At 44.3% G+C, this 26,195-nt stretch overlaps 1 protein-coding gene across 3 annotated transcripts in view; it reads right to left on the reverse strand.

Moving 5' to 3' along the window:
- The window catches only part of GALNT16 (polypeptide N-acetylgalactosaminyltransferase 16), a 132,229-nt gene that overhangs the window by 39,131 nt on the left and 66,903 nt on the right, over window positions 1–26,195 (reverse strand). For all 3 annotated transcript variants that reach the window (XM_007535322.3, XM_060174753.1, XM_060174754.1), the window contains 2 exons: window positions 3,837–3,994; window positions 114–212 (listed from right to left, as the gene is read on the reverse strand). In XM_007535322.3, coding sequence (XP_007535384.1) covers window positions 114–212; window positions 3,837–3,994 — 257 coding nt within the window. The remainder of the gene's footprint in view (window positions 1–113; window positions 213–3,836; window positions 3,995–26,195) is intronic.

Consider the following 26,195-nt stretch of genomic DNA (forward strand, 5'->3'; position numbering starts at 1 on the left):
AACTCCCCCTTTTGGTGCCCACTGACTATAGTGCCCAGACTCAATGTCTCCCACTACCCCCCACCCCTCCCATGGCTCAGCAGATGGGATGAGAGATCCAGGGCAAGGTTTACCTCTTCACTGTGCGCAGGAGGGTGGAGCGGGCCTCGTTGTGGAAGGTGATGATGACGCTGGTGGCTGGCAGGTCCAAGGAGTAGGACACGGAAGGGCAGCTAAGGAGGGAGCAAAGAGGTCAGAAGGCAGCTGTGTGAACGTCCTGGGGGGCAGGCTCGAGGCTTCTCTCCTGCTGGTCAGCTGCCCCTAAGAACAGCTCTGTGGGACCAAGAAGGGAGCCAGATGCCTGGGTGCAGGCCACCTCCATACCCATGCTCTGTCTGCGCAGGCCACCCAGCCTGGGGGCAGAGAGCACAAGCTGTAGGTTGGGCACCTCTCTAGGGCTTGGGAGCCTTGACCTTGAGTGCTGAGAGCCCCAGAGACAGTAAAGAGTTTGGTAGAGGATCCTGTCCTAGCACATGTGACCACCCCAAGTCCCAAGACCTGCTGTCCCCTGCCTTTAAGACAGTTAAGAGAGACAAGCTGGGAGACTGGACAGTGGTGCACCCTGCTGAACACACACATTACTATGCACAAGGACCCCTTTTCAACCACTGGACACCACAAGCAGGGAAGCAGGGTTGCAGGTGACTCTCTCTCTCTCTTTCTCTCTCTCTGCCTGTCTGTCTCCCTCTTTCAATCTCTCCCTATCAAACAAAAATATGATAAAATAAAATAAAAGGAAAAAATGACTACCAGGAGTAGTGGATTCGGAGTACAGACACTGAGCCTCAGCGATAACCCTAGAGGCAATAAATAAATAAGTAAGTAAATAAATAAATAAATGGTCTGGTGAACTAGCTCACTTGGATACTGTACTGCTCTGCCATGTGTATACAAGCCAGGTTTGAGCCTGGTCCACACTGCATTGACGGAAACTTGGATGCTGTGATATCTCTCTCTCTCTCTGTCTTCTCTGTCTCTATCTTTAAAAAGAATAAGACAAATTGGGGTGGGAGGGTGGCCCCCAGGAAAGCAGTCTCTCTTTGTCTCTGGCATTCTGCTCTCTTCTCTCCCAGCTCATGACAATGCCCCAACCCTGCAGATCTATGAGTCCTTCTCACTCACGGCCCATCAAGAGCCTAGACACCAGACGGGGCAGCCACCCACGGATGGCTGGGACTCCTGGAGGAAACTGAAGCCTTGGAGAAGACACTGGAGGCATTTCCCTCTCTCTCATCCTTTCCCTCCCCCAGTTGCCTCCATCCACAGACACCACATTTTGGGCCCTTGAGTCCCTCCTACACACACACACACACACACACACACACACACACACACACACACACACACGCCCACCTCAGGAAAAGAAATTAAAACAATCCGTTCCTGCCAGCTTTGCTCCTTCTCTCTCTTTCCCACCCCCCCCCCCACAAGTGCATTTAGTCGGCTCCTGGGGCTCCAGGCAGACAGCTGCTGCTGGTTTTCACAGCAATCTCCTTTATTACAGTCGCTCTTGACTTCTCCGCCAATGACTCCTTTTCCATGGCAGCATCCATCCAACTGACAGCAGCTCACAGCTGACTCCCAGGCCCATTTCCTGCCCTCCAGCAGACGGGGTCAGACAAGCAGGAGTCCCGACAGCCTGGGACCCCTATGGGAGACATTTTGGGAGGCTTTAAAGATTCCTCCTGCAGATAAGGTGTGTATGTGTGTGTGTGTGGGGGGGGAGGAGCATCAAGAACCATAAGGAGATACCCTATCCCCCAAAAGCTAGGTTTCTAAGTGCCCATGTGGGTTTGAGGATTATGGAGGCTTGGTCACCTAAAATGGGGGAGATACTGAGTACCCACCCAGATCTGTGACTTTTGAGTTTTCTTTCCTCTCTCTCTCTCCTTTCTTTCTTTCTTTCTCTTTTTCTTTCTTTCTTTCTTTCTTTCTTTCTTTCTTTCTTTCTTTCTTTCTTTCTTTCTTTCTTTACCAGAGCACACTGCTCAGCTCTAGCTTATGGTGGTGAGGGGGGTTGAACCTGGGACTTTGGAGCCTCATGCATGAAAATCTCTTTGCATAACCATTATGCTATCTACCTCCACCTTTTCTTTCTTTTTAGGTGTATTTCTTGTGTGAGAGAGAGAATGAGAGAAGAGGCAGAGAGAGAGGGCCAGAGAGTACTGCTCTGCTATAGTCCAAGGTGGTGCTAAGTATTGAACCTGTTGCCTCTGGGACCCCAGGCACACAAGCTGGTGCTCTGCTAGTCTGAGCTATCTCCTCAACCACCATATGTCTCTATCTGTGAGCCCCAACCATCTGGTGCCCGGGATAGAGGCAGTGCAGCAAACAATACCCATTCTCCATCTGAAGGTATCCAATCTCCCCACCTCTCATCTGGAAGGTGAACTTGACCTCCTTTGCCCCCTCCAAGCCTCTCCATCCTGTACATCTCTGGACTTAGGTCTGGGACAGTGGGCACTGATCTGGCTCACAGGGTCAGGCACCTCCGAAGAGCTCTGTGCCCTGACTGCGACCTGAGGTTTTCTCTGTGAATGCTATCTTAAGTGGTTTAGGTTTGCTTTCCTGGGGTTCCTAGAGCAAGGACTGGACCAAGATCTAGCCTTGCAGTCTGCAGTTCAGCAGAAGATAAGGGGCCTCAGAGGAAAGGATGGCTCATGCCAGCTTCCCTGTCCCACAATGGGAGGCACACTCACCAAAGCTAGCGCCTCCTTTCATTCCCCTACATTCATGTACACTCAAGGACATACACACGAACGAATGCATGCCCTGTCAGCCTCAGGCTTCTGAGCTGGCCAGACAATAGCAGTGGGACAGGGGACAGGCCTACTTCACCTGCCCACCACTGCCTTGAACTTAAGAGTCACTCAAAAATGTGTGTGGAAGCAACAAAACAGGAAATGACAGGTGTTAGTGAAGTTGCAGAGAAAAAAGGACTTTGTTACACTCACTGTTGGTGGGAATGCAAACTGGTACAGCCCCTCTAGAAGACTGTATGGACAGTCCTTAAACAAATACGCAACCACCTTACGATCCAGCAATACTGCTCTTAAGGCATGTATCCAAAGGACTCAAACCCTGATTCACAGGGACATATGCACCCATGTGCCCATAGCAGCTTATGCGCAATAGACGGAGATTAGAAGCAGCCTAAGATCCCCATCAACAGATGGTGGAGTAGAAGATATGGGATATGTACTCCATGGAATAATACTCTACAATCAAAAAAGGGATGCTATTGTGTCCTTTGGGAGAAAAAGGATGGAACTGAAAATGATTATGCTTAGTGGGATAAGAGATGAAAGATAACTACCAGGTGGTTTAACTCATGTGGAATCTAGAGAACTGATATACATGAACTTGTAAAAACAAACAAACAAACAAACAAAGAGAAGCAAACAGTTTCTAAAGTTTTATGAGAACTATGGTTGTTATTGTTGAAGGTTGGGGCACAGAATTTGGTGGTGGATGTTTACCCTATAATCTTAAGATCTTGTAAAGCATTATTAATCACAATTTTTTTTTAAATGGCTTGGAAAAATAAGTAAAATGTGTTTAGGGCTGGAGAGATAGCTCAACAGATAGGGCATGTGTCTCACCAAGATTTGGCTAGAGAGAGAAGGAAAGAGAGTTTTACAGCTCTACTTCAACACTTGTGAAGCTTCACCCCATGCAGGTAGGGACTGGGGGCTTGAACCTTGGTCCTTACACATATTAACATGCACACTCAATCAAGTGTGCCACCGCCCAGCCCATCTGCCTTTCTTTCTGGGCCAGGAGAAGGAAGACCATACCTGTAATGGCGAGTGTCCCGGATGGGCCGGTCTGGGCTGAGCTTGTCGCTCTCCAGCTGGTTGAAGGCATGCTGCCTGTAGGGGTCCTCTCCGGCCTTCAGCCGCTTGGCTGCCAGGTATGCTTTCTCATCAAAGCCTTTCGAAGGTGTCCCTGTCACCTGAGACAAAGGTTGGCATTAGAGGGGCCTCAGTAGTCACTACAGCAGCCCACTGCATCCCCCTAGCTCTTGCTTTCTGCTCATGTTCACTGTGAACCTACATCTGCTCTAAATACAGTTCACTGTGGACAGAGGAGCCAGCATTATGGTTATGCAAACGACTTTCATGCCTGAGACTCAGGTGTGCCAGATTCAATGCCCAGCACCACCCTAAGTCAGAGCTGTGCAGTGCTCTGGTTAAAAACAAAGAAATAAGGGTCTCTTGAAGGGTCTTCTTGGGTAGATAGCACAATGATTATGCAAAGAGACTCAGGCCTGAGGCTCCAAAGCCCCTAGGTTCAATCCTCTGCACCACCATAAGCTAGAGCTGAGCAGTGCTCTGATAAAAAGGTTGGAGGGGGGGACCCACAGTTAAAGCTATTAAGTCACTATTTCTAGATTCAGACTGTTTCTGACTCTGGATTCATTAATTAATTAATTAATAATGATATTATAATTTTATCAGAGCACTGCTCAGCTCTGGCTTGTGGTGCTGGGGATTGAACCTGGGACTTCAGAGTCTCAGGCATGAAAATCTTTAGCATAACCATTAAGCTGTCTCCACAGCCCAGGAGCCATATATCTTGATCTATGCATGCTCGAGGGCAAGTCAAAAAGCGCTAAGAGTGGCACAAACCAGGCCGACAGCCAAAAACCAGCATAATGGCAGTCCCTTGAAGGGTCATCTCGGGTCTGAAACTGGGCCAGGTAAGAAGGTGCCTGAACAATAAAAGCCCCCAGCCCCACCCACCCCCGGTGTGAACAAACCACTGCAGAGACCCGCTCATACGGAACACATAGGCCATCACAGGTGAGTATCAGAGCTGCTGGAACTGAACCCTCAGACAATGATACATTTTCTCTGGGACTCATGCTAGCTGCTGAAAAGGCCCTGTGTCAGACCTAGTGACCCCCTAGTGCTAAGTGCTGGGGAGTGATGGATGACAAGTGCCACTGCTTGGCCTCCCTCCTCTAAGCCACATCCTCCGTGGTGCTCCCTTGATGAAAGTCCCCAGATGAAAGACACCGGGGAAGGACACATCAAAGATAAATGGATGGATAGATGGAGGCTGACAGCTCATTATTTGAACCAAACTGCTGGTTGGATGTTCCCCAGAGCTCCTTGAAACCTCATTAACTGTGAGTGTACACCCAGCTCTCGCACTTGCACCTGCCAGGCTGGTGCTATGTGCCCAGAGACAGTGGAAAGGTAGCTGAGATACTTTGCCTGGGGACTCCGTCACAGGCCTGGTCCCAACAGGGTTGGTCCCAGAAACCAAATGGACCAGCAGAAGGGGGCTGACATGAGGGCTGATACTGGGAATTCACTAAAAGCCCAGAACCACCATGGGCCGGTCCCCTGAAAGCCTCTCTCAGACCTTCCTGAGTCTCTCTCAGTGTTGAAGGTCCCAGGGAACACATCTCTGTTTTATAATCCTAGGATTTATTTAATCATTAAGAAAGAGAAACAGAGCATCTCTCTGGCATATGTGATGCTGAGGACTAAACTCAGGACCTCAGGTATGCATTGGGCATGCCACTCGCTGTGCCCCTCTCCCTGGCCAATAGCATTTATATGCTGCCATTCTATACAGCTCCCACCTCCTAGATTGCCTCCTGACCTAAGAGCCCATCCCCGAGCTCTAGGCCCAGCCCTACGATACACATGTTCAAGATGCTATTCACAGTGCTATTCACAGTGCTATTCAGAGCTGGTATCAGGCCAGGGACAAGACAGATGTGCAAACCTACCTCGACCCAAAATCCAGTTCAGGAAAGACAGAAGGGTTGAGAAAAAGGAGGGAAAGGACTTCTGTCTTGAACCCTGGATTGCTAGAAAGCCAAGATGAGAGCCTGGCACTGGGTTAAGTACACATTGTACTAAGAACAAGGACCCACACGAGGATCCTGGTTTGAGCCCCCGGCTCCCCACTTGTGTGTGTGGGGGGTGTCATGTCACAAGTGGTGAAGCAGGTCTGCAGGTGTCTATCTTTCCCTCTCCCTCTCCCTCCCTCTCTCAATTTTTCTCTGTCCTATCCAATAAAATGGAAAAAAATGGCTGCCAGGAGCAGTGGATTCATAGTGCTGGCACCAAGTCCCAGCAATAACCCTGGAGGAAAAGAAAAGAAAAGAAAAGAAAAGAAAAGAAAAGAAAAGAAAAGAAAAGAAAAGAAAAGAAAAGAAATCTAAGATGCCCGGTTCGGTTCTGAGAGTATGTATGGGAGATCCTTTGTGTTCTTCCCTTCAGGAGAGAGTGGGTGCTAACTCTGCCCTTCCCCAGCCTCTGGCCAGGAGCATGAGAGGGAGTCTCCAACTGAAGGCAGAGGAACTACAGTTAACAGCTGTAGAGGGTGATGTTTTTTATTTTTTCTTTGAAGCTCCCAATGGGAGAGTATGTATGTCGTTTAATTATCCTACAAGTCAGCTGAGGGAAATAATCGTGTTTATTTATTTAGGACTTATGGTTACTCTGTGGGCTCAGGAAACCTCAGAGCCCTTATCCACATCACCTGAATATTCATCCATCCGTTCACAAGTGCTCTAGTTCATTCACTTTATTCAAACACATAGCCATTCAGCCAAGCTCTGAGGAGCACTACCCCTGTCTCCATGTTTCCAGAAGTGGGAGGAATGCTTCTGGAATCATTCCCCTGCCCCCCCACTGCTGCCTGCCGACTTCTTATACCCTCATGCAAAACTTCCTTAGCACCACAGAGAATGCTGTCTGCTCAGGCCAAGGCTCTTTTCAGAAATTTCTCTCAGAATGTGGAAACTGAATTAGACATCTTCAAAGGTGCCAGACAGGGGGTGGTGGTAGCGTAGTGGTTTAAAAGCACATGGCGAGAAACGCAGGAACCAGTGTAAGGATCCCGGTTCGAGACCTCTGCTTCCCACCTGCAGGGGGTCGCTTCACAAGCAGTGAAGCAGGTCTGCAGGTGTCTGTCTTTCTCTTCCCCACTCTGTCTAACCCTTCTCTCTCAATTTATCTCTGTCCTATCCAACAACAGCAGCAGCAATGGCAACAATAATAATAACAACAACAAGGGCAACACAAGGGCAACAAAATGGGAAAAAATAGCCTCCAGGAGCAGTGGGTTCGTAGTGTAGGCACTGATTCCCAGCGATAACCCTGGAGGCACAAAAAAAAAAAAAAGAAAAGAAAAGGTGCCAGCCAAGTCCAGAGCTTGCTCCCACAGACTCATCCCCTCTTCTGGTCTAACCCTCCTCCCAGGTAGGGTATTTCCTCTAGGAGGGCTAGTGAAGATGGGTGTCATGGAAACGCCAGGCCTGCTCCCTCCTGAAGGTCCCGTGTCTGCTTTCATGCTGACCTCTATAGTCCCCAGGGTCTGAAGCTGGAACCCCAGCCATGTTACTGAGGAAGCGGACGATGTCGGCCCTAAGGGGCTCTCCTCTCCTATTTAGCCTCTCCCTGGTCTCTCCCCCATCATCACCCAGAGCTCTCTGGCCTCTGATAACTAACCCCAATTCACAAGTCCCCACCACAGCCTATGTCCTCTCAGCCTTCCCTTGAGCCCTGCTCGCTGCTGGAAGAATCCAAGATGTCCCACTATGAGAATACAGGTGAGAGATCTTTGCGACCCTGCTACTCAGGCACACCTCCCTGAGAGGCAAGGAAAGTGCTTTATTTATTTATTTATTTATTTTTGCCTGAAACAGTTTGAGTTGGCTGTCTTCTAATAACCAAAAGTTCTGAGATGTCAAGAAGACCATGCAGAAAAAGTCTTTAAAAGCTATAAATGGGATCTAAAACAGAAACCAACAAGGGAGTCCCCGTAGCCAGTGACACAAAGTAGGTGGCAGCCATCCATCCCAAGTGCCAGGCTGGCCTCTGGTCTTAGGCCCAGGGTTTAAGGGGCCTGGTGTTGCCATGGTGAGGAACAAGTTTGGGGAGCCTGTGAGCCACAGCCCAGTGGCCTCCCTCAGCCTTCATTTTCCTGCAGACACTTCCTGGTACACAGTCAGTCTGTGCCTCCTCCCCAGCCCTTGTCTATTTGGGAAGTGCCAAGTACAGCACTTCTGTCTCCAGTAAGGTTGGCCACATCTGCAATTGTTTTCACTCAAGTAAAGTCTCTGCTCTTTCAAACGGGGAGAACAATTTCTCAGCTTGGAGTCATATGTTCAGCCTATCGCTTCTATTAGACTTTGAAATTTGCTTTCAAATAAAGCTTCAGTCTTTATTTATTTATATTTTTTATTCCCCCCAGCTAGATCTGCTCAGTTCTTCTAGACTGCTAAATTTAGGAAACATATAGCAAAGGGGTGAAGATTAAAATAAGAAAGGGAAATATTTCCTATGTCACTTTTATCAAAAGCAGTTCAACCTCAATTCCTGTGCCTTGTAAACATTCTTTTACAATATACACGTACCCCTAAAATTTAGACTTAAACAGCCCCAGCTCCTCTTAATGACTGCTGCCCAATTTTCTCTTCACTGCCAGTAAAACAGCTACCTACTGGGTTTGCCTTTTGCTAAATTTCAATAAAATTCCAAATAAAAAGACACTGGTTCTATTTTATGGATAACTCCTGACTTTTTTTTTTTTTTTTTGCTACAAATCCCAAATGCTTAGTGGGCAAAAAACATGATTCTCAATCAGTCCAATAAAACAAAATCATCTTGGATGCTGTGTCCCTTTCAAAAGACTATTTTCCAGTATGAGAGCTAGGAAACTCAGCCCAGGCTTCCCCAGCTCTGTTCAAATTCCACTTTTCCCAAATGAAAAGGCACATCCCTGCAGCCAGGAGGTGGTGCACCTGGCTGAGCACAGAAAGACCTGGGTTCAACCCCTGGGCTCCTCACCTGCAGTGAAGCAGGGCTGCAGGTGTCTCTCTGTCTCTATCTTTCTCTATTTCCCTCCCTTCTCTTTCCACTTTCTCTCTGTCCTAGTAAATAAAATAGAAAAGAGAAAGATGGGGTGGAGGTATTGGGAAATGGCCACTGGGAGCAGTGGATTCATAGTGCCAGCACCAAGCCCCAACAATAACCCTGGTGGAAATAAAAAAGTAACGTAAAGTAAAATGAAATAAGTGGGGGAAGATAGCACAATGATTTTGTAAAGAGACTCATGCCTGAGGTTCCAAAGTCCCAGGTCGATCCCCCACACCAATATAAATCAGAGATGAACAGTACTCTGGTAAAGAAAGTATACCGGAGCCGGGTATACAGTGGGTTAAGTTCACATGGTGCAAAGTGCAAGGACCAGTATAAGTTAGGATCCCAGTTCAAGCCCCTAGCTCCTCACCTGCGGGGGGTCACTTTACAAGAGGTGAAGCAGATCTGCAGATGTCTTTCTCTCCCCCTCTTTGCCTTCCCCTGCTCTCTTGATTTCTCTCTGTCCTATCCAACAACAATGACAGCAATAACAACAACAAGGATAAACAACAAGGGCAATAAAAGGGGAAAAATGGCCTCTAGGAGCAGTGGATTCATAGTGTAGGCACCGAGCCCCAGTGATAACCCTTGAGGCACAAAAGGGGGAGGGGGAAGAAAATAAAGAAAAGGCAGGTCCTAGAGGGCTTCCCCACTAGTTTTTGGATTGTGGGGGAAGTAGCTGATAATACCTGACCTGCCAATGCTCCTGCCCTGCCAGACAATATCCTGGGGGAGGCACAGGGGCAGGAGCATCAGTCTGGGTACAGGGGAGCTTTGCCAAGGGTTTTGAAGGTCCCCGAGGGTCCTACATCTGAGAAGTGAAGTCATAGCCCTAAGGTCACACAGCTGCCGCCATAACTGTTATGACTGGGACTGTGGCTGCCAGGCTGCAGAGTCTAAGACTTCTCTTTGTGACTTCAGACATAGATACCTTTATTGTTTTTCAATGACAGAAATATAGAAGGGGAACAGCTCTGGCATTATGGTGGTGCTGGGGATTGAATCTGGGACCTCAGAGCCTCAGAGCATGAATCTTTAGTATAACCATTATGCTACCACCCCAGCAATCTCTTTGTACCTTCAGACTACTTTTGAGTCCAAATGTGCTTAATGGCCTCAATTCTGACACTTAAAGACACTTGCAGGCCCTACCAGTGCAGGCTTGGAGGCTGCATTGCTCCTACAGTCAGAGCATCAGATCAGAGCATCGACTCATGGCTCCATGGCTCTGATGGGGACTAGCCCTAGGCTGTCATCCCTTCGCCCAACTCAGACATGGAAACATTTCTCTGCTCATGGCTAGAAAGGACATGGAAAAAATGATGAGTTCAAGCATTTGGTTACTCAGATCCAAACAACACATAACAAGCAGGTCTCCTTGGGGAAGCCTAGGTCCCCCTCCATCTTCTCTGCCAGAAGCACCTGTAGGGTCCTTGATTGTTGGTCTGCTTCTAATTCTGCTTCTAAGACCCCTTCTGTTGCATTGCTTAACGCTGTGGTCTATTTACATAATCACTGTTTTACCTGAGACCCGTCCTGCCTGTAGGGCATTGGTTTAATCCCACTGGTTCGCACTCTCTTTTCGCTCCGCCCCCTCTCCTAGTCACACCCTGTTTTTACACCCTACCACTTCCTTCCTGGAGAGTATAAATGCAGATGAATAAAGCCAGCATGGCAATGCATTGCATCCCAGCTCAGCCATGAGTCCCTGGTCATCTGTCTTCCGCCAGCAAAGCTAGCCCGGCACTTGATGGCCTTGGCAGCAAAGGGAAGGTTCTTACCTGCTTCATCCTGACACTCCTCTCAACAGCATTCCCTTGCTCTGTGACACAGGAGGCAGACTGAAACAACTGCAGTGGCAGAACTCCAGGGCTCCTCAGACCCCAACAAGTACCCTCCCATCCAATAAGCAGGGTGGGCCACCATCCTGTCCTGCTTTAATGCCTCTTAGATGCTGGTGATTGTAAGATAGCCTTGCATTTCAAGTGGTTCCTATTCAGGACCTACTGATTATTATTATTATTATAATTATTATTTTTAGGATCTGCTTAATTTAGCCTGTCAGTAACTGGAATAATAAAACAATAAAAGGGTCATGTATCAGATAAAATGCATGCAGTGTTCCAAGGAGACAAATTGGGCCAGGGTCAGAATCAACTCATCAGAATTCAGGACGACCCCAACTGCAGGCTTTGCAACAGCCTATAACTCTTTCCACAGCCAAGAGTCAAATTATCAATAGAAGACATTGTGGGAGCCCCACACCTATGGACATTTAATCATTGACAAAGGGGCTCAGACTATTAAATGGGGAAAGCAGAGTCTCTTCAACAAATGGTGTTGGAAACAATGGGTTGAAACATGCAGAAGAATGAAACTGTATTTCACCAAATACAAAAGTAAATTCCAAGTGGATCAAGGACTTGGATGTTAGACCACAAACTATCAGATACTTAGAAGAAAATATTGGCAGAACTCTTTTCCGCATAAATTTCAAAGACATCTTCAATGAAACGAATCCAATTACAAAGAAGACTAAGGCAAGTATAAACCTATGGGACTACATCAAATTAAAAAGCTTCTTCAGAGCAAAAGAAACCACTACCCAAACCAAGAGACCCCTCACACAATGGGAGAAGATCTTTACATGTCATACGTCAGACAAGAGTTTAATAACCAAAATATATAAAGAGCTTGCCAAACTCAACAACAAGACAACAAATAAACCCATCCAAAAATGGGAAATGGGGAGAGGACATGGACAGAATATTCACCACAGAAAGATCCAAAAGGCCGAGAAACACATGAAAAAATCCTCCAAGTCTCTGATTGTCAGAGAAATGAAAATAAAGACAACAATGAGATATCACTTCACTCCTGTGAGAATGTCATACATCAAAACAGGTAACAGCAGCAATGCTGGAGAGGGTGTGGGGTCAAAGGAACCCTCCTGCACTGCTGGTGGGAATGTCAATTGGTCCAACCTCTGTGGAGAACAGTCTGGAGAACTCTCAGAAGAAGAAATGGGCCTACCCTATGACCCTGCAATTCCTCTCCTGGGGATATATCCTAGGGAACCCAACATATCCATCCCAAAAGATCTGTGTACACATATGTTCTTGGCAGCACAATTTGTAATAGCCAAAACCTGGAAGCAACCCAGGTGTCCAACAACAGATGAGTGGCTGAGCAAGTTGTGGTATATATACACAATGGAATACTACTCAGCTGTAAAAAATGGTGACTTCACCGTTTTCAGCCGATCTTGGATGGACCTTGAAAAAATCATGTTGAGTGAAATAAGTCAGAAACAGAAGGATGAATATGGGATGATCTCACTCTCAGGCCGAAGTTGAAAAACAAGATTAGAAAAGAAAACACAAGTCGAACCTAAAATGGAATTGGAGTATTACACCAAAGTAAAAGACTCTGGGATGGGAGAATACAGGTCCATGAAAAATGACGAATGAAATAGTGGGGGTTGTATTGCTAAATGGGAATCTGGGGAATGTTATGCATGTAAAAAAAAAAAAAAAGGAAGAAGAAGTAGAAACGCAAAGCAGAAATTGACTGAGTTTGGAGTATGGCACCAAAGTAAGAAAGCAGAAGTATACTAGAGTTTGCAGTGAGTACCTCCCTAATACTTCCTCTCCACTTTTCCAAGCTTTGGGTCCATGATTGCTCAACAATTTGTTTGGCTTTGTATGTTAACTCTCTTTTCAGTCACCAGGTTCCAGGTGTCATCAGGATGCCAGCCAGACTTCCCTGGATTGAAGACACCACCAATGTGTCCTGGAGCTCAGCTTCCCCAGAGACCCATCCTACTAGGGAAAGAGAGAGGCAGACTGGGAGTGTGGACCGACCAGTCAACGCCCATGTTCAGCGAGGAAGCAATTACAGAAGCCAGACCTTCTACCTTCTGCAACCCTCAATGACCCTGGGTCCATGCTCCCAGAGGGATAGAGAATGGGAAAGCTATCGGGGGAGGGGGTGGGATATGGAGATTGGGCGGTGGGAATTGTGTGGAGTTGTACCCCTCCTACCCTATGGTTTTGTTAATTAATCCTTTCTTAAATAAAAAAAAAAATAAAAAATAAAAAAATAAAAAAAAAATCTGAGGACAGGGACAAAAATATTATTATTATTATTTTAAACAGAAGACCCTTTTGTTGACTTCTAGGATACGTTAAAGGCACAGTTTTATTCAATGAGGAATCAGACAAACCAGCTGGTCGCAGCATCTCACAGATGTACACACTGGGATCAATGGAAATGCGGCAATAATGCAGCACATTGTGGGCGTTCTGCTTAGCGTGCTGAAGCAGTGTTAAGGAACAGCGACAGGAACACTACACTGTGCACTGTAATATAATAGCAATAAACTCCTCATTGCATATGTTTGCTCACATTTTCCTGGATGGCCACCCGCACTTAAAACAGAACTTGAAAGAGAAGTCTTCTTCCTGAATAGAACTGGTGATATAAAGCCATAAATCCACCCAGACTTAATCTACAATCTCAATGCAATCCTGATTAAATAATGACTGAGTTTGGGCGGGGGGAGCTTGAGACTGGGGGAGGGCTCAGCTGGAAAAGTTTAAACATATGCAAACAATCAAGGAAAATCTGAACAAAAGTAAAGCTAGGGAAATTGACAATTCAGACATTAATATATATTAAAGGCTGCAGACTTTATATAGCAAGATACTACTGGCATATAGCCAAACAGATCAATAGAAAAAATAGAGAGGTCAGAAATAGACTGGAGTGCAGATGGAGGGTTGGCAGAAGACATAGTTGCACTTCAGTTGGCAGGGGAAGGGACAGATGCACTAATCAGAGAATGCTATTAGGAAAGTGACTTAGACAATGCAGAAGGAAAGCTGAATTCATGTCCTCAAGCCCAGTAGATTCTAGGTGGTTCAAAATGTTAAATCTTTGGCAGGATAGACAGCATAATGGTTATGCAAAAGACTTTCATGCCTGAGGCTCTGAAGGTCCCAGGTTCAGTCCCTAGCACCATCAGAAACCAGAGCTGAGCAGTATTCTGGTCTCTCTGTTTCTTTCTCTCTCACTCACTTAAAAAAAAAAAAAGAATAAATATTTTAAATTAAAAAAAGTTAAATCTTAAAAAGAAACTAAAATGTATAAAGAAAAAACTGCTTACTTTTTTTGGACATAGAATCTCAATGTCATAAGAAAAAAAAAACTGACAAAAAGCTTCAACATTTTTGTAAGTCTAACGATATCACAAATAGACAATGTTAGCCACAATAATAAATGGAAAAAATGATCAACATTATTGACTACTGAACAGAATGTAAGTTGAAATAAGGTATAACTTCTTGTTAATTTGGTAAGTTCAAGAATAATTATTAGTGCAATCCTCAGTATTTGAAAATGTTGAAAAACGACATTTTCTGTGTTGGTGGGTTACAAATTGGTATGGCAAAGGTTGCTGTCTACAGGTGTCTGGCTTTCTCTCTCCCTCCCTATCTTCTCCCAGCTCTCAATTTCTCTCTGTCCTGTAAAATAAAATGGAGGGAAAAAGAAAAATGTAGAACAAAACAAAACAAAAAAACGCTACTAGGAACGATGGGTTTTTGTGCAGGTACCTAGCCCTCAGCAATAACCCCGCTGGAAAAAACAGGTGACGGAAACAACAAATTCTCATTAGTAGCAGAATGATTAAATACATTCTGATGCATTCCTACAGTCAAATTCTAAACAAATGTTAAAAAGAAAAATTTCCACATTTATCATGTGATTTATTTTCTATAATCAATTCACAAATTAATGTGCATATATGAATGCATAGTTATGTCTGGAAAAATGCCTGGCAAACCTGTGGTCGTTCCCAGAAAGTAGGTGGGAATGAGCTAGAAGATTGAAGAATTTTACTTTTTTATTTTACACAGTTCTGGATTTTTATAAATAAACATTATTCTTTTTTTAGGTTTTATTTTTTGAATTTTATTATTGATTTAATATTGATTTACAAAATTACATGTCAACTGGGGTATAATTCCACACCATCCCCACAACCAGAGTTCTGAATCTCCAGTCCCTCATTGTAAGCCACAGCAGTTCTCCCAAGACTGCAGACATGCGTTAACCATCAACTATATCTGTCTACATTTGTACATAATTGCCCCCTTTTTCTCACAGGTTCAGTCCTCTTTTTCCCTCCAAGCCACTCATGACCCTATTACTACAGCCAAATGTCCCTCCCTTTTTCCTTCTCTCTCTCCCCCAGGTCCTGATGGAGCTGGAGTTCAAAGCCCTCTTATCCTCTTCCTCCTGTCACTTTTCCCCAACTGGGAGTATGGATCAAAATGGTTTTTGGGGTGCAGAAGGTAGGGGTTCTGGCTTCTGTAATTGCTTCTCTGCTGGACATGGCTGTTGGCAGGTAGATCCATACCCTCAACCTGATAAACATTATTCTTTCCAGTGAGTTTCTTCTTATTTATTTATTTATTTGCTTATTTTTAAATATTTATTTATTCCCTTTTGTTGCCCTTGGTTTTTTTTTATTGTTGTAGTTATTATTGTTGTTGTTGTTGATGTCGTTGTTACTGGATAGGACAGAGAGAAATGGAGAGAGGAGGGAAAGACAGAGAGGGGGAGAGAAAGTCAGACCTGCTTCGCCGCCTGTGAAGTGACTACCCTGTGGGTGGGGACCCGAGGAGTCAGAACAGAGATCCTTAACACCAGTCCTTGCACTTTACACCACCTGCGCTTAACCCGTTGCACTACTGCCTGACTCCCTGTTTATTTATTTAAGCCAAGGATTAAACCCAGGGCCTTGTATATATGAACTTTGCACTCTACCACTGAGTTACATCCCTGACTCTACAATTAAATCCTTAAAATAATACTTGAAAATAAAAGATGAATCTCAATTCTTCACTCCCTAAGATAAAAGGGATGAGCTAATTACTGTCATCATCAGCCATATTCAGAGTGAATCTCAGGGATAAATAAACTGATGAAAAGCAGGCTCTTGCTCAGCTCTCACACTGGGGTAGCAGAGGAACCAGCCAGGGTTACTGACCCTGAAAGAGGAGAGGAGGAAGATTATTTCTCTCTGACCCCTCTGTTTTCAGCTGAGACCCCTGTAATGAAAGACAGACTAAGATGAGAAAAGAAAACAAATATTTTTTGACATATATACCTCTTGTGTATATGGGAGGTAGCTAAGAATTCAGGATGAAATACCCTCTTAATAGGACGGAGGAGGAGGAGGAAGAGGAGGAGGAAGCCTTCAGAGAGGAGAGTAAAAGGTCTTAGGGAAAGATGGGTGGGTCTTAGAGGACAGAATAGAGGTACAAAGTGTGTCAACTTCTTTTTTTTTAAATATTTATTTATTTGCTTTTGTTGTTTTATTGTTGTAGTTATTATTATTGTTGTTACTGATGTTGTTGTTGGATAGGACAGAGAGAAATGGAGAGAGGAGGGGAAGACAGAAAGGGGGAGAGAAAGATAGACACCTGCAGACCTGCTTCACCGCCTGTGAAGCAACTCCCCTGCAGGTGGGGAGCCGGGGGCTCAAACTGGGTTCCTTATGCTGGTCCTTGAGCTTCGCGCCATGTGCACTTGTGTGTTAACTTCTATGCTCCAATGATGAGTCTGGCTTCACTAATGTGCACTTGTGTGTTAACTTCTATGCTCCAATGATGAGTCTGGCTTCCCTGGTTGGTGCAACTCTTAGGATTAGGATGGTACATTCCTTCTGGAGGACCTATTTTTAGGCAGGCAAAGGGAGTTCAGAGAAAGCCTCTGCCTGCATTTGTTGTTTTTTTCAAATGCTTATAGCACAAAATAATCAGTATAAGAGATTTTTGGGGGGAGGAGGAGTAGCAGTAGCCACCTTTCCAGGTGAAGGGAGGGAAAGAGTTTGTGGGGGCTGAGCCCTAGGATGAGTGGGATTGTGGGATGCTGTCACAGGTGAACTTATTCCTGTGATGCTGGAAGACCCAGTACCATTTATACCCAAAGTACAATCCTAATAATTAAAAATGGGGTGTGAAAAGGCAAGCAATCACTAGTTTGAAGGAACATATCCATCCCTATGTTCATAGCTGCATTCTTCACAATAGCCAAAGAGTGGAAACAGCCTAAAATGCCCACGAACAGATGAGTGGATAAAGTTATGGGATATATACTACATGGACTACTACTCTGCAATAAAAAAAATGATATTGTGTCCTTTGGGACAAAATGGATGACACTGGAGATGACTATGCTTAGCACAAAGAGAGAGAGAGAGAGAGAGGGAGAGAGAAATAAGTAAGAAAGAGATGAAAGACAATTACAAGATATCTTCACTAATAAGTGGCATCTACAGAACTGAAATACACGAACTTGCAAGATAAATAAAATAAAACCTGTTTCTAAGACTTTGTGAGAACTATGGTTGCTATCTGTTATCTCTCGGAGGTGAGAGGGTGAGGACACAGAAGTTTGGTGGGTGTGGTATGAATCTATAACCTATAATACATATTATTATTAATTATATGTATTATTATATATTATATAAACTACAATCTTACAATCTTGTAACCTAATATTAACCACACATCTTAAAAGATTAAAAAAAAAAAAAAAAGGAGTGTGTGTGTGTGGCCCAGGAGGTAGCACAGTGGATACGGGCTGGGCTCTCAGGCACGAGGTCCCAAGTTTGGTTGCTGGCATCACATTAGCCAGAGTGATGCTCTGGGTGTCTCTCTCTCTCTCTCTCTCTCTCTCTCTCATCCCCCATCCCAACCCCACTTTCTCATAATCATTTAAGCAAATCATTTTTAATTTGGTGTGTGTTGAAGTTAGGGGCTAAAAAATCCAAACTCTGGGAGTCGGGCGGTAGCGCAGCGTGTTAAGCTCACGTGGTGCAAACAGCAAGGACTGGCATAAGGATCCCCATTCGAGCCCCAGGCTCCCCACCTACAGGAGAGTCACTTCACAGGTGGTGAAACAAGTCTGCAGGTGTCTATCCTTCTCTCCCCCTTTGTCTTCCCCTCCTCTCTCCATTTCTCTCTGTCCTATCCAACAATGACAACATCAATAACAACAACAATAATAACAACAATAAAACAACAAGGTGCAACAAAAGGGAAGAAAGAAATATATATATATATAAAGAAGACTATTTTTTAAAAAATCCAAGCCCTTGCCTTGGGTCATTAATCTCACTTGTACTGTGCACATCAACTTGGAGACACTCCAGAGAGTCTGGTACTCAGACACAGGCTGAGTGGTAGGTACCATGCCCCTTTATATTTTGTTATTTTTTAAACTGACTTTTAAACTCTTTTGTTTTTTGTTCCTGTTGTTTGTTTGTTTTCATTTTTCATCACTGGGACTTCACTGATCCAGGATGACTTTTTCAGATAGAGACAGAGACAGACAGAGAGAGAGAGAGAGAGAGATCACAATGCTAAAGTTCCCTCAAATGCAGTGGGGCCAGGCTCGAACTTAGGTCACACACACACAGCAAAGCAGCACACTGTGCAAGTGAACCGTTTCACTGGCCCTTTTTAAGCCTGTTCATAAGTACCTGATGTTGAGTGCTTCACTTAGTAACTTCAATGGACTAGCAGGGGCAGGTCAGCTGGAGGGGCTGTCAGTTAAGTCCCTCGGGCTGCACAGCACTTAGAACTAAGCAGAGCCAGCACCACAAGTGCAAGAAGGAGGCACAACACCGCTCAACATCAGGTAAAAGCACTGCCCCTCCCTCGTCCATGCAACACTGTCACTAAATACTGAGTCAAAGTAGGAATCCGGCTAGATCTCTGAATTCCTTCAGTCTTGACCATTACATAACCTACAGCTCCATCCACCCACCCCATCAACATTCAGTACATAACTAGGCAGGAAGAACTGGGCCCTGGATAAAGTCACTCTGCAGCTAAGAGCTTCTTCATATGGGATGCATGCTGCCGCTGTGCTTGCTACACAGTAGGTGCTCACTTGCCACACGGAGGAGGTGGGTTAGTCCCCCAGAGACCCCAGCTCCACGGGAGGTGGTGGAATGGTTGCCAGTTCGGATTGCCACCAAAGTGAAATCTGTTCTCACTGGGGCCTTGGGCTTTGAACTAGAGGCAAGAATGCAAAGAATCTGGGCTGGCTGGTACAGCACACATATTACCATGTGCAAGGACCAGGACTCAAGCCCCCAGACCCCACCTGCAGGGGAGAAACTGCTGTTGGTGAGGTAGTGCTGCAGGTGGCTCTCTCCCTATTTCCTCCTCTCCTTTCAATTTTTTTTTTCTCTAATCAAGTGAAAAGAAAAGAAAGGGAGTTGGGCGGTAGCGCAACGGGTTAAGTGCAGGTGGTGGAAAGCACAGGGACCGGCATAAGGATCCCGGTTCAAGCCCCCGGCTCCCCACCTGCAGGGGAGTCGCTTCACAAGCGGTGAAGCAGGTCTGCAGGTGTCTATCTTTCTCTCCCCCTCTCTGTCTTCCCCTCCTCTCTCCATTTCTCTCTGTCCTATCCAACAACAGCAACAACAATAACTACAACAACAATAAAACAACAAGGGCAACAAAAGGGAATGAATAAATAAATAAATAAATATTAAATAAATAAATAAGTATTAAGAAGAAGAATGCAAAGAATGTGTAGAACAGGGAAGCTGCAGGAACTGGGGTAACCTGGGAACCTTTCTGGTGGCTTCTGCCAAGTTCATGAGCTAGGCAGACAGGCATGCTGACTTGGGGATGGTTTGGCAGAAATGGCTGTTTTATTGTGACTGAAAAGTCCTTCATGGGGAAATGACATGTGGGTTAATGGTGAGTAATGCTCTTTTCTTCCTTGTCTGATATGTTTGAATATTACATTAACTTGTTTTTAAGTCACTGGAATGGTTATTAAATTAGTACCTTTTTGGAAACAGTCTGGCAGTATATAACCCGTGTTGTAGCCTTTGGCACGTGGCCTTTTCTGTTTTACCCTGCCCATTACCTTCTTTTAACCTGGCAGTGGGCCAGTTGAAGCCCAACTCTCCCACAGACCAAAATTTTTTTTGATTTAACAGTTGGAAAGAGGGCCTGCCATTTATATATTTATAACTTTGCCCTCTTACTACAATTTTGGTTTTGATCATATAACTATCGAGAGATATTAGGCATAAAGATGTTCACAGCAGTTTTTCTTATGAGAAGAAAAAAAATCATAAATAAACCAAATGTTAACAGATGGGACAAGAGGAGGTAGATTATACTCCATCTGTTGAAGAGAATATTTGACAACTATTTAAAATAATTTATTTTTCCTTTTTAATTGCCCTAGGGTGATCACTGGTGTTTGGTCCCTGCACAATAAATTCACAGCTATGAGAGGCCATCCCCCCTGCTTTTTCTTTTTTTTAATTTGGTAAGACAGAGATTGAGAGGGAAAGGACATATATGTATGGAGAGAGAAAGATGCACCTGCAGTTCTGCTTCACCACTTGTGGAACTTGTGGGGAGTTGGGGGTCTGGACCCAGGTCCTTGTGTGAGGTGCCATGCACACTTGAGCTCCCAGTTGACTGGGAGCAGCACCACTTGGCTCCTACAATGGGTAGGAGGGTAGTGGGGAAGTAAGTATGCTTGTGTAAGTATGCTGTTTATTATAGGGAGTATAAACTAGAATAAGTCTTTTTAAATATTTTTAATTTATTTTTTGTCTTTAGTTATTTATTAGAGACAGCCAGAAATCAAGAGGGAAGGGGGTGATAGAGAGGGAAAGAGACAGAGAGGCACCTGCAGCCCTGCTTTATCACTCGTGAAGCTTGTCCCCTGAGGGTCCTTGTGCATTGTAATATGTGCGCTCAACCAAGTGCACCATCACCTGGCTCCTAGAATAAGTCTGCTAGAGGTAAATTTAAGTGTATTTGTATCAAAACTCTAAAAAAAAGTGTACGTATTAGTCAGTTTTAGGAATTTGTTCTAGGGAAATTATTAAAAATGGGATCTGTTAGTAGCAAAATACAGTGGAAGGAAAAATATAGTCATCTTAAGTGATTGTGATTTCCAGCAATAGAAAAGTATTCAGTAAGTTATGTTGGACCTTTCAATAAAATACATTGCAATTATTTAAAAGGAAGCAGAAATGCATTTTTAACATACAAACGGGAAAGGATTTCAGTTAAGTGAGAAAAAAAAGGCTACAAATTACTGTGTGTTGTGATTCTATTTTTGCTTATCTGGATGCATTAATTTATCTTAATGAATAATCATTACCTGTAGAATCAAGAAAATTGTATTAATATGAGTCAGGAATGCTCTGTTGTAACCCAGGCAAATGCTGCACAATGATGAGAGCAAAGAGCAAGACAAAATGTATTGACTCCTCTGGGACTGCAGCTGTGGAAGAATCATGGAACTCGCACTAGGGAAAGACAGAAAGAGGCTGGGAGTATGGATCAACCTGCCAACCTCCATGTCTAGTGGAGAAGCAATTACAGAAGCCAGAACTCCCACATTCTGCACCCTGTAAAGAATTTTGGTCCAGGGGGTTGTGCGGTATCACAGTGGGTTAAGCACACATGGCACAAAGTGCAAGGACCAGCATAAGGACCCAGTTCCAGCCCCGGCTCCCCACCTGCAGGGAGGTCGCTTCACAGGCAGCGAAGCAGGTCTGCAGGTGTCTATCTTCCTCTCCCCCTCTCTGTCTTCCCCTCCTCTCTCCATTTCTGTCTGTCCTATCCAACAACTATGACATCAATAACAACAACAATAATAACTACAACAACGAATAAAAAGAAAACAAGGGCAACAAAAAGAGGGGAAAAAAGCAAAAAAACACCACAAACTTTGTCCAGAGGGGCTGGGTGATGGCGCACCTGGTTGAGTGCACGCATTACAATGTGCAAGGACCCGTGTTCAAACCCCCCAGTCCCCACCTGCAAGGGGAAAGCTTTGCAAGTGGTGAAGCCCCACACCACCATCCAGGGAGCTTTTCCAGTGACATCCATGGTGCTTCCCTGTAGTGTTGGGGATCGAACCCCAAACCTCATGACTGAAAGGTGTGTGCTAACTCCCAGCACTGAATGTTTTTAGTATAAGCATTGCATTGGGTGACACTTATTTTAAAAATGCTTTCATTGTTCATCAAAAATTCAAATTGAAACATAGTTACATGAAAAAAATAGTGTTTATCTGAAATTTTTATCAGAAATATATATATATATATATATATAATTTGCAATATTAGGACCTTATACAGGCATGATTTCACTGCTCCCTCAATGACTTTTTCCATTGAGAGAGAGGGAGGGAGGAAGGGAGAGAAAGAGATCACAGTACTAGAGTGCTTCTCAGGGCCACACCACCTCCTGAGTTGAACCTGGGTCATATGCATAGCATAGCAAAAAACACACTCTACTCAGTAAGCCCATCCTCTTACTTTCTGGTTTGCTAAATATCACCACTCTGTAGATAAATAGTAGGCATATTTTAGTTATATTCCAAAGGGCCTGTGGCTATACTAATTTTTTTTTTCCTGAGCCTAAAATCTGATATGCAGGTGGATACAAGTTATTGTCTGGGGAAATGATGTCATGGCTGGCAAAAGGACCAGAAAGCTGGATCAAAGGAAAGAGTAGCTCCCAAATGTGGGAAAGATGTATAAATATTGTTGACTGTAAACCGCATCAATTTGATGTGATCTGGGGCCCATATTCAGCTTAGGAGCATATGTGACCTCTGCATCCCTGTAGATCTGAGCTCACATTCTGTGGTCATCAGTAGTAACGTTCCAAGCTGCCCCAACATCAGGACCCATCTTCCTCAGGTGTAGCACAGAGTATATTGTCCAGCCTCCCTTTGGAGAATGGAACATTCTCTACCATTGTTGATCCAAATTGAGGGCAAGGTCCTATGGGGGCCCACAAAGGAGTCTATTTTGTTGTTCCTGATAGAGATGACCAGTAACAATGGAGAGAGGAAACTAAAATATGCCTACTAGCTATCTACAAAATAGAGAACCCCCCCCCAACTCTTCATCTGCACTACTCAGCCTTTAGGTTCATGATTAGTCAACAACTTGTTTGGCTTTATATGTTAACTCTATTTTCAGCCACCAGGTTCCAGATGCTACCAGGATGCCAACCAGACTTCCCTGGACAGATAACCCCACCAATGTGTCCTGGAGCTCTGATTCCCCAGAACCCCACCCCATGAGGGAAAAAGAGAGGCAGGCTGGGTGTATGGATCGACCTGTCAATGCCCATGTTCAATGGGAAAGCAATTACAGAAGCCAGACCTTCAACCTTCTGTATCCCACAATGACCTTGGGTCCATACTCCCATGGGGTTAAAGAATAGGAAAGCTATCAGGGGATGGGATGGGATACAGAGTTCTGGTAATGGGAATTATGTGGAGTTGAGTGGAGTTGTACCCCCTCTTATCCTATGGTTTTGTTATTGTTTCATATATATATATATATATATTGTTTCATATATATATATATTGTTTCATATATATATATATATGAAATACTCTGATCATCTATATAACAGAATATCATGTAGACACCAAAACTCATATTTTAATAACAGTAGCTTTCAAATTGCTTTTCTTCTTGCTCCATGCTCCAGCTAGAATTTCTCATCTTATGTCTATTTTAAATCTTAGATTTCTGTGTAAGAATTTGTTTGAAAGTCAGGACTCCAGTACTAAAAGAAAAATCTGGGAAAAAAATGTTTTATAACACTATTTTGCAACAAGAGACAGTGCTGATAAAGTGACAGTAGCAAAAATCATGTTAAAAATCAGTATACAACCAACCAGATAACACAACAGTAGTCCAAAGGCTTGGTTTGCAAGTGCCCCCACCCCAACCCACCCCCAGTTTCATCCCCGGCACCACCAATAAACAGAATTAAGTGATGCTCTTATCAAAAAAATAAAAATCAGTGCGATTCTAGGTTTGCTCACACACCGTGTGTATACACGCACACACACACACACACACACACACACACACACACACACACACTCTTAAGGAAGGAGAAGAGAATGAGAGAAAAAGACACCAGACAGGATGGTTTAAAAAAAAAAGAAGGAAGTCGGGCTGTAGCGCAGCGGGTTAAGCGCAGGTGGCACCAAACGCAGGGACCGACGAAAGGATCCCAGTTTGAGCCCCGGCTCCCCACCTGCAGGGGAGTCGCTTCACAGGCGGTGAAGCAGGTCTGCAGGTGTCTATCTTTCTCTCCTCTTCTTCCCCTCCTCTCTCCATTTTTCTCTGTCCTATCCAACAATGACACTGATAATAACTACAACAATAAAACAACAAGGGCAACAAAAGGGAATAAATAAGTAAATACAAAAAAAAATTTTTTTTTTAAAAAGGGGAGTCGGGCATTAGCACAGAGGGTTAAGCGCAGGTGGTGCAAAGTGCAAAGACCAGCGTTAAGGATCCTCGTTCAAGCCCCCAGTTCCCCACCTGCAGGGGAATCGCTTCAGAAGTGGTGAAGCAGGTTTGCAGGTGTCTATCTTTCTCTCCCCCTCTGTCTTCCCCTCCTCTCTCTGTTTCTCTCTGTCCTACCCAACAATGACAATAACAATAATAACTACAACAATAAAACAACAAGGGCAACAAAAGAGAAGAAAGAAAGAAAAAGAAAGAAAAAGAAAAAAGAAAATTATTATCTCTGATACTGTGAAACCATGGCCCCAAAGGGACAGGGCTACTCAACATGGCCCTAGAGGGACCAGGTGACCTGAAATTAATAAACTGGGTTAAGCAAAAGACAACAACTCTTTCAAATTCTGTTTAGAAGGAACTGTTTTTTGCAAAAGCAGCCAATATCTCATAACTGTGTTGCTGGAAGGAACAAGAAGCAGAAATCCACACCCCACTCCTGCTTTTCATTTTAACCTTAAAATATAATCAGAAGAGTTATAGCCTGTTGCAAGTCAGGTTTTAGGAGGAAACACAACAGCAGCACATCATTATCCTGGAAGCCCTAAGAGCTGAGAACCTTGTTATCTTTTTAAAATTTATTTAATTACCTACACAGCCAAGGAGGTACATACAGGATAATTCTTGCAGCATTTCAAGCAATACAAAGTCATCTCAATCATTTTATTTTATTAGTCTTTTTATGTCAATATTCTTTTATTTATGAGAGAGTGGGAACCAAACCGCTACTCCAGCACATGAGACACTGAGGACATGAGCTCAACACCTCATGCTTTTGAGTCCTGCACTCTACCCAATGTGTCAATTCCCAGGCCTCACCGTTATATATTTGAAGCCAAAATCCAACTGCCAAGCCCTATAAGTATAATAGAATGCTGTGTCTTTCCCCAGGAGAAAATGCAATACTAGTCTGTAAAGTCTGAAGTTCAGGCTAAAACTGCCTTTACGGTTTTCTCATCTCATTTCTGCACACTGGAATGGTCACAGGGCCCATGGGTGGCCAAGACACTCACATGCAGTGACAAGAGTGAGGGCTTCCAGAGGGCTGGGTGATGGCACACCTGGTGGAGTGCACACATTACCATGCACAAAGATTTGGGTTCAAGCCCCTACTCTCCAACCAGGAGCAGTGGATTCAAAATGCCAGCAGAGAACCCCAATGATAACCCTGGTGGCAAGAAAAAATAAACTAATTAAATAAAAATTTAGAAAAATGGAGGCTTTCCAGACTTGGCTAAGGCTATCTATCACATGACTCCCTTCCACTGGGTGACACCTGCTACTGTCAGTTTCTCCTCATCTTGAAGGCAATATTTTAAAGTTCATTTGGAAGAACAATATCTGAAAAGAGCCTTGACCCCTTGATCAATTCCCTCCCTCTTCCTTACAGCCCCCTCCCACCCCCCCAAAAAAAAAGCAAAAATCAGTACAAGGTACTTTCCTTTGCAGTTATTAAAATGAATTCTACAGCCACTACAATCCAAACAATATGCTTCAGACAGAGGGAAAGATAAACAGATCAGTAGAACAGGCTATAATCTAGAAATAATACATACAAGAAGTTAATATGTCTAATTCAGGCAGGAAAAGATAATTTGCCAGTGTTACCACATATGACAAGTCACAGAGAAGAAAATAAAACTAGGCCCTCACAACAGATATTAGAATAAAACCCAATATGAATTTAAACTATAAAAAAGCAATAAAAGGAGGGTATACCTCACCCCCTAGAGCACACATGCTGCCCTGTGTAAGGACCCTGGTTCAAGCCCCCAGGCCCAACCTGCAGGGGAGAAAGTTTCACAACTTATGAAGCAGTGCTGCAGGTGTGTCTGTCTCTCTGTATCTACCTCCTTATTTCTTTC

The sequence above is a fragment of the Erinaceus europaeus genome, chromosome 16 (genome assembly GCF_950295315.1).
Source record: "Erinaceus europaeus chromosome 16, mEriEur2.1, whole genome shotgun sequence".
Lineage (NCBI taxonomy): Eukaryota > Metazoa > Chordata > Mammalia > Eulipotyphla > Erinaceidae > Erinaceus > Erinaceus europaeus.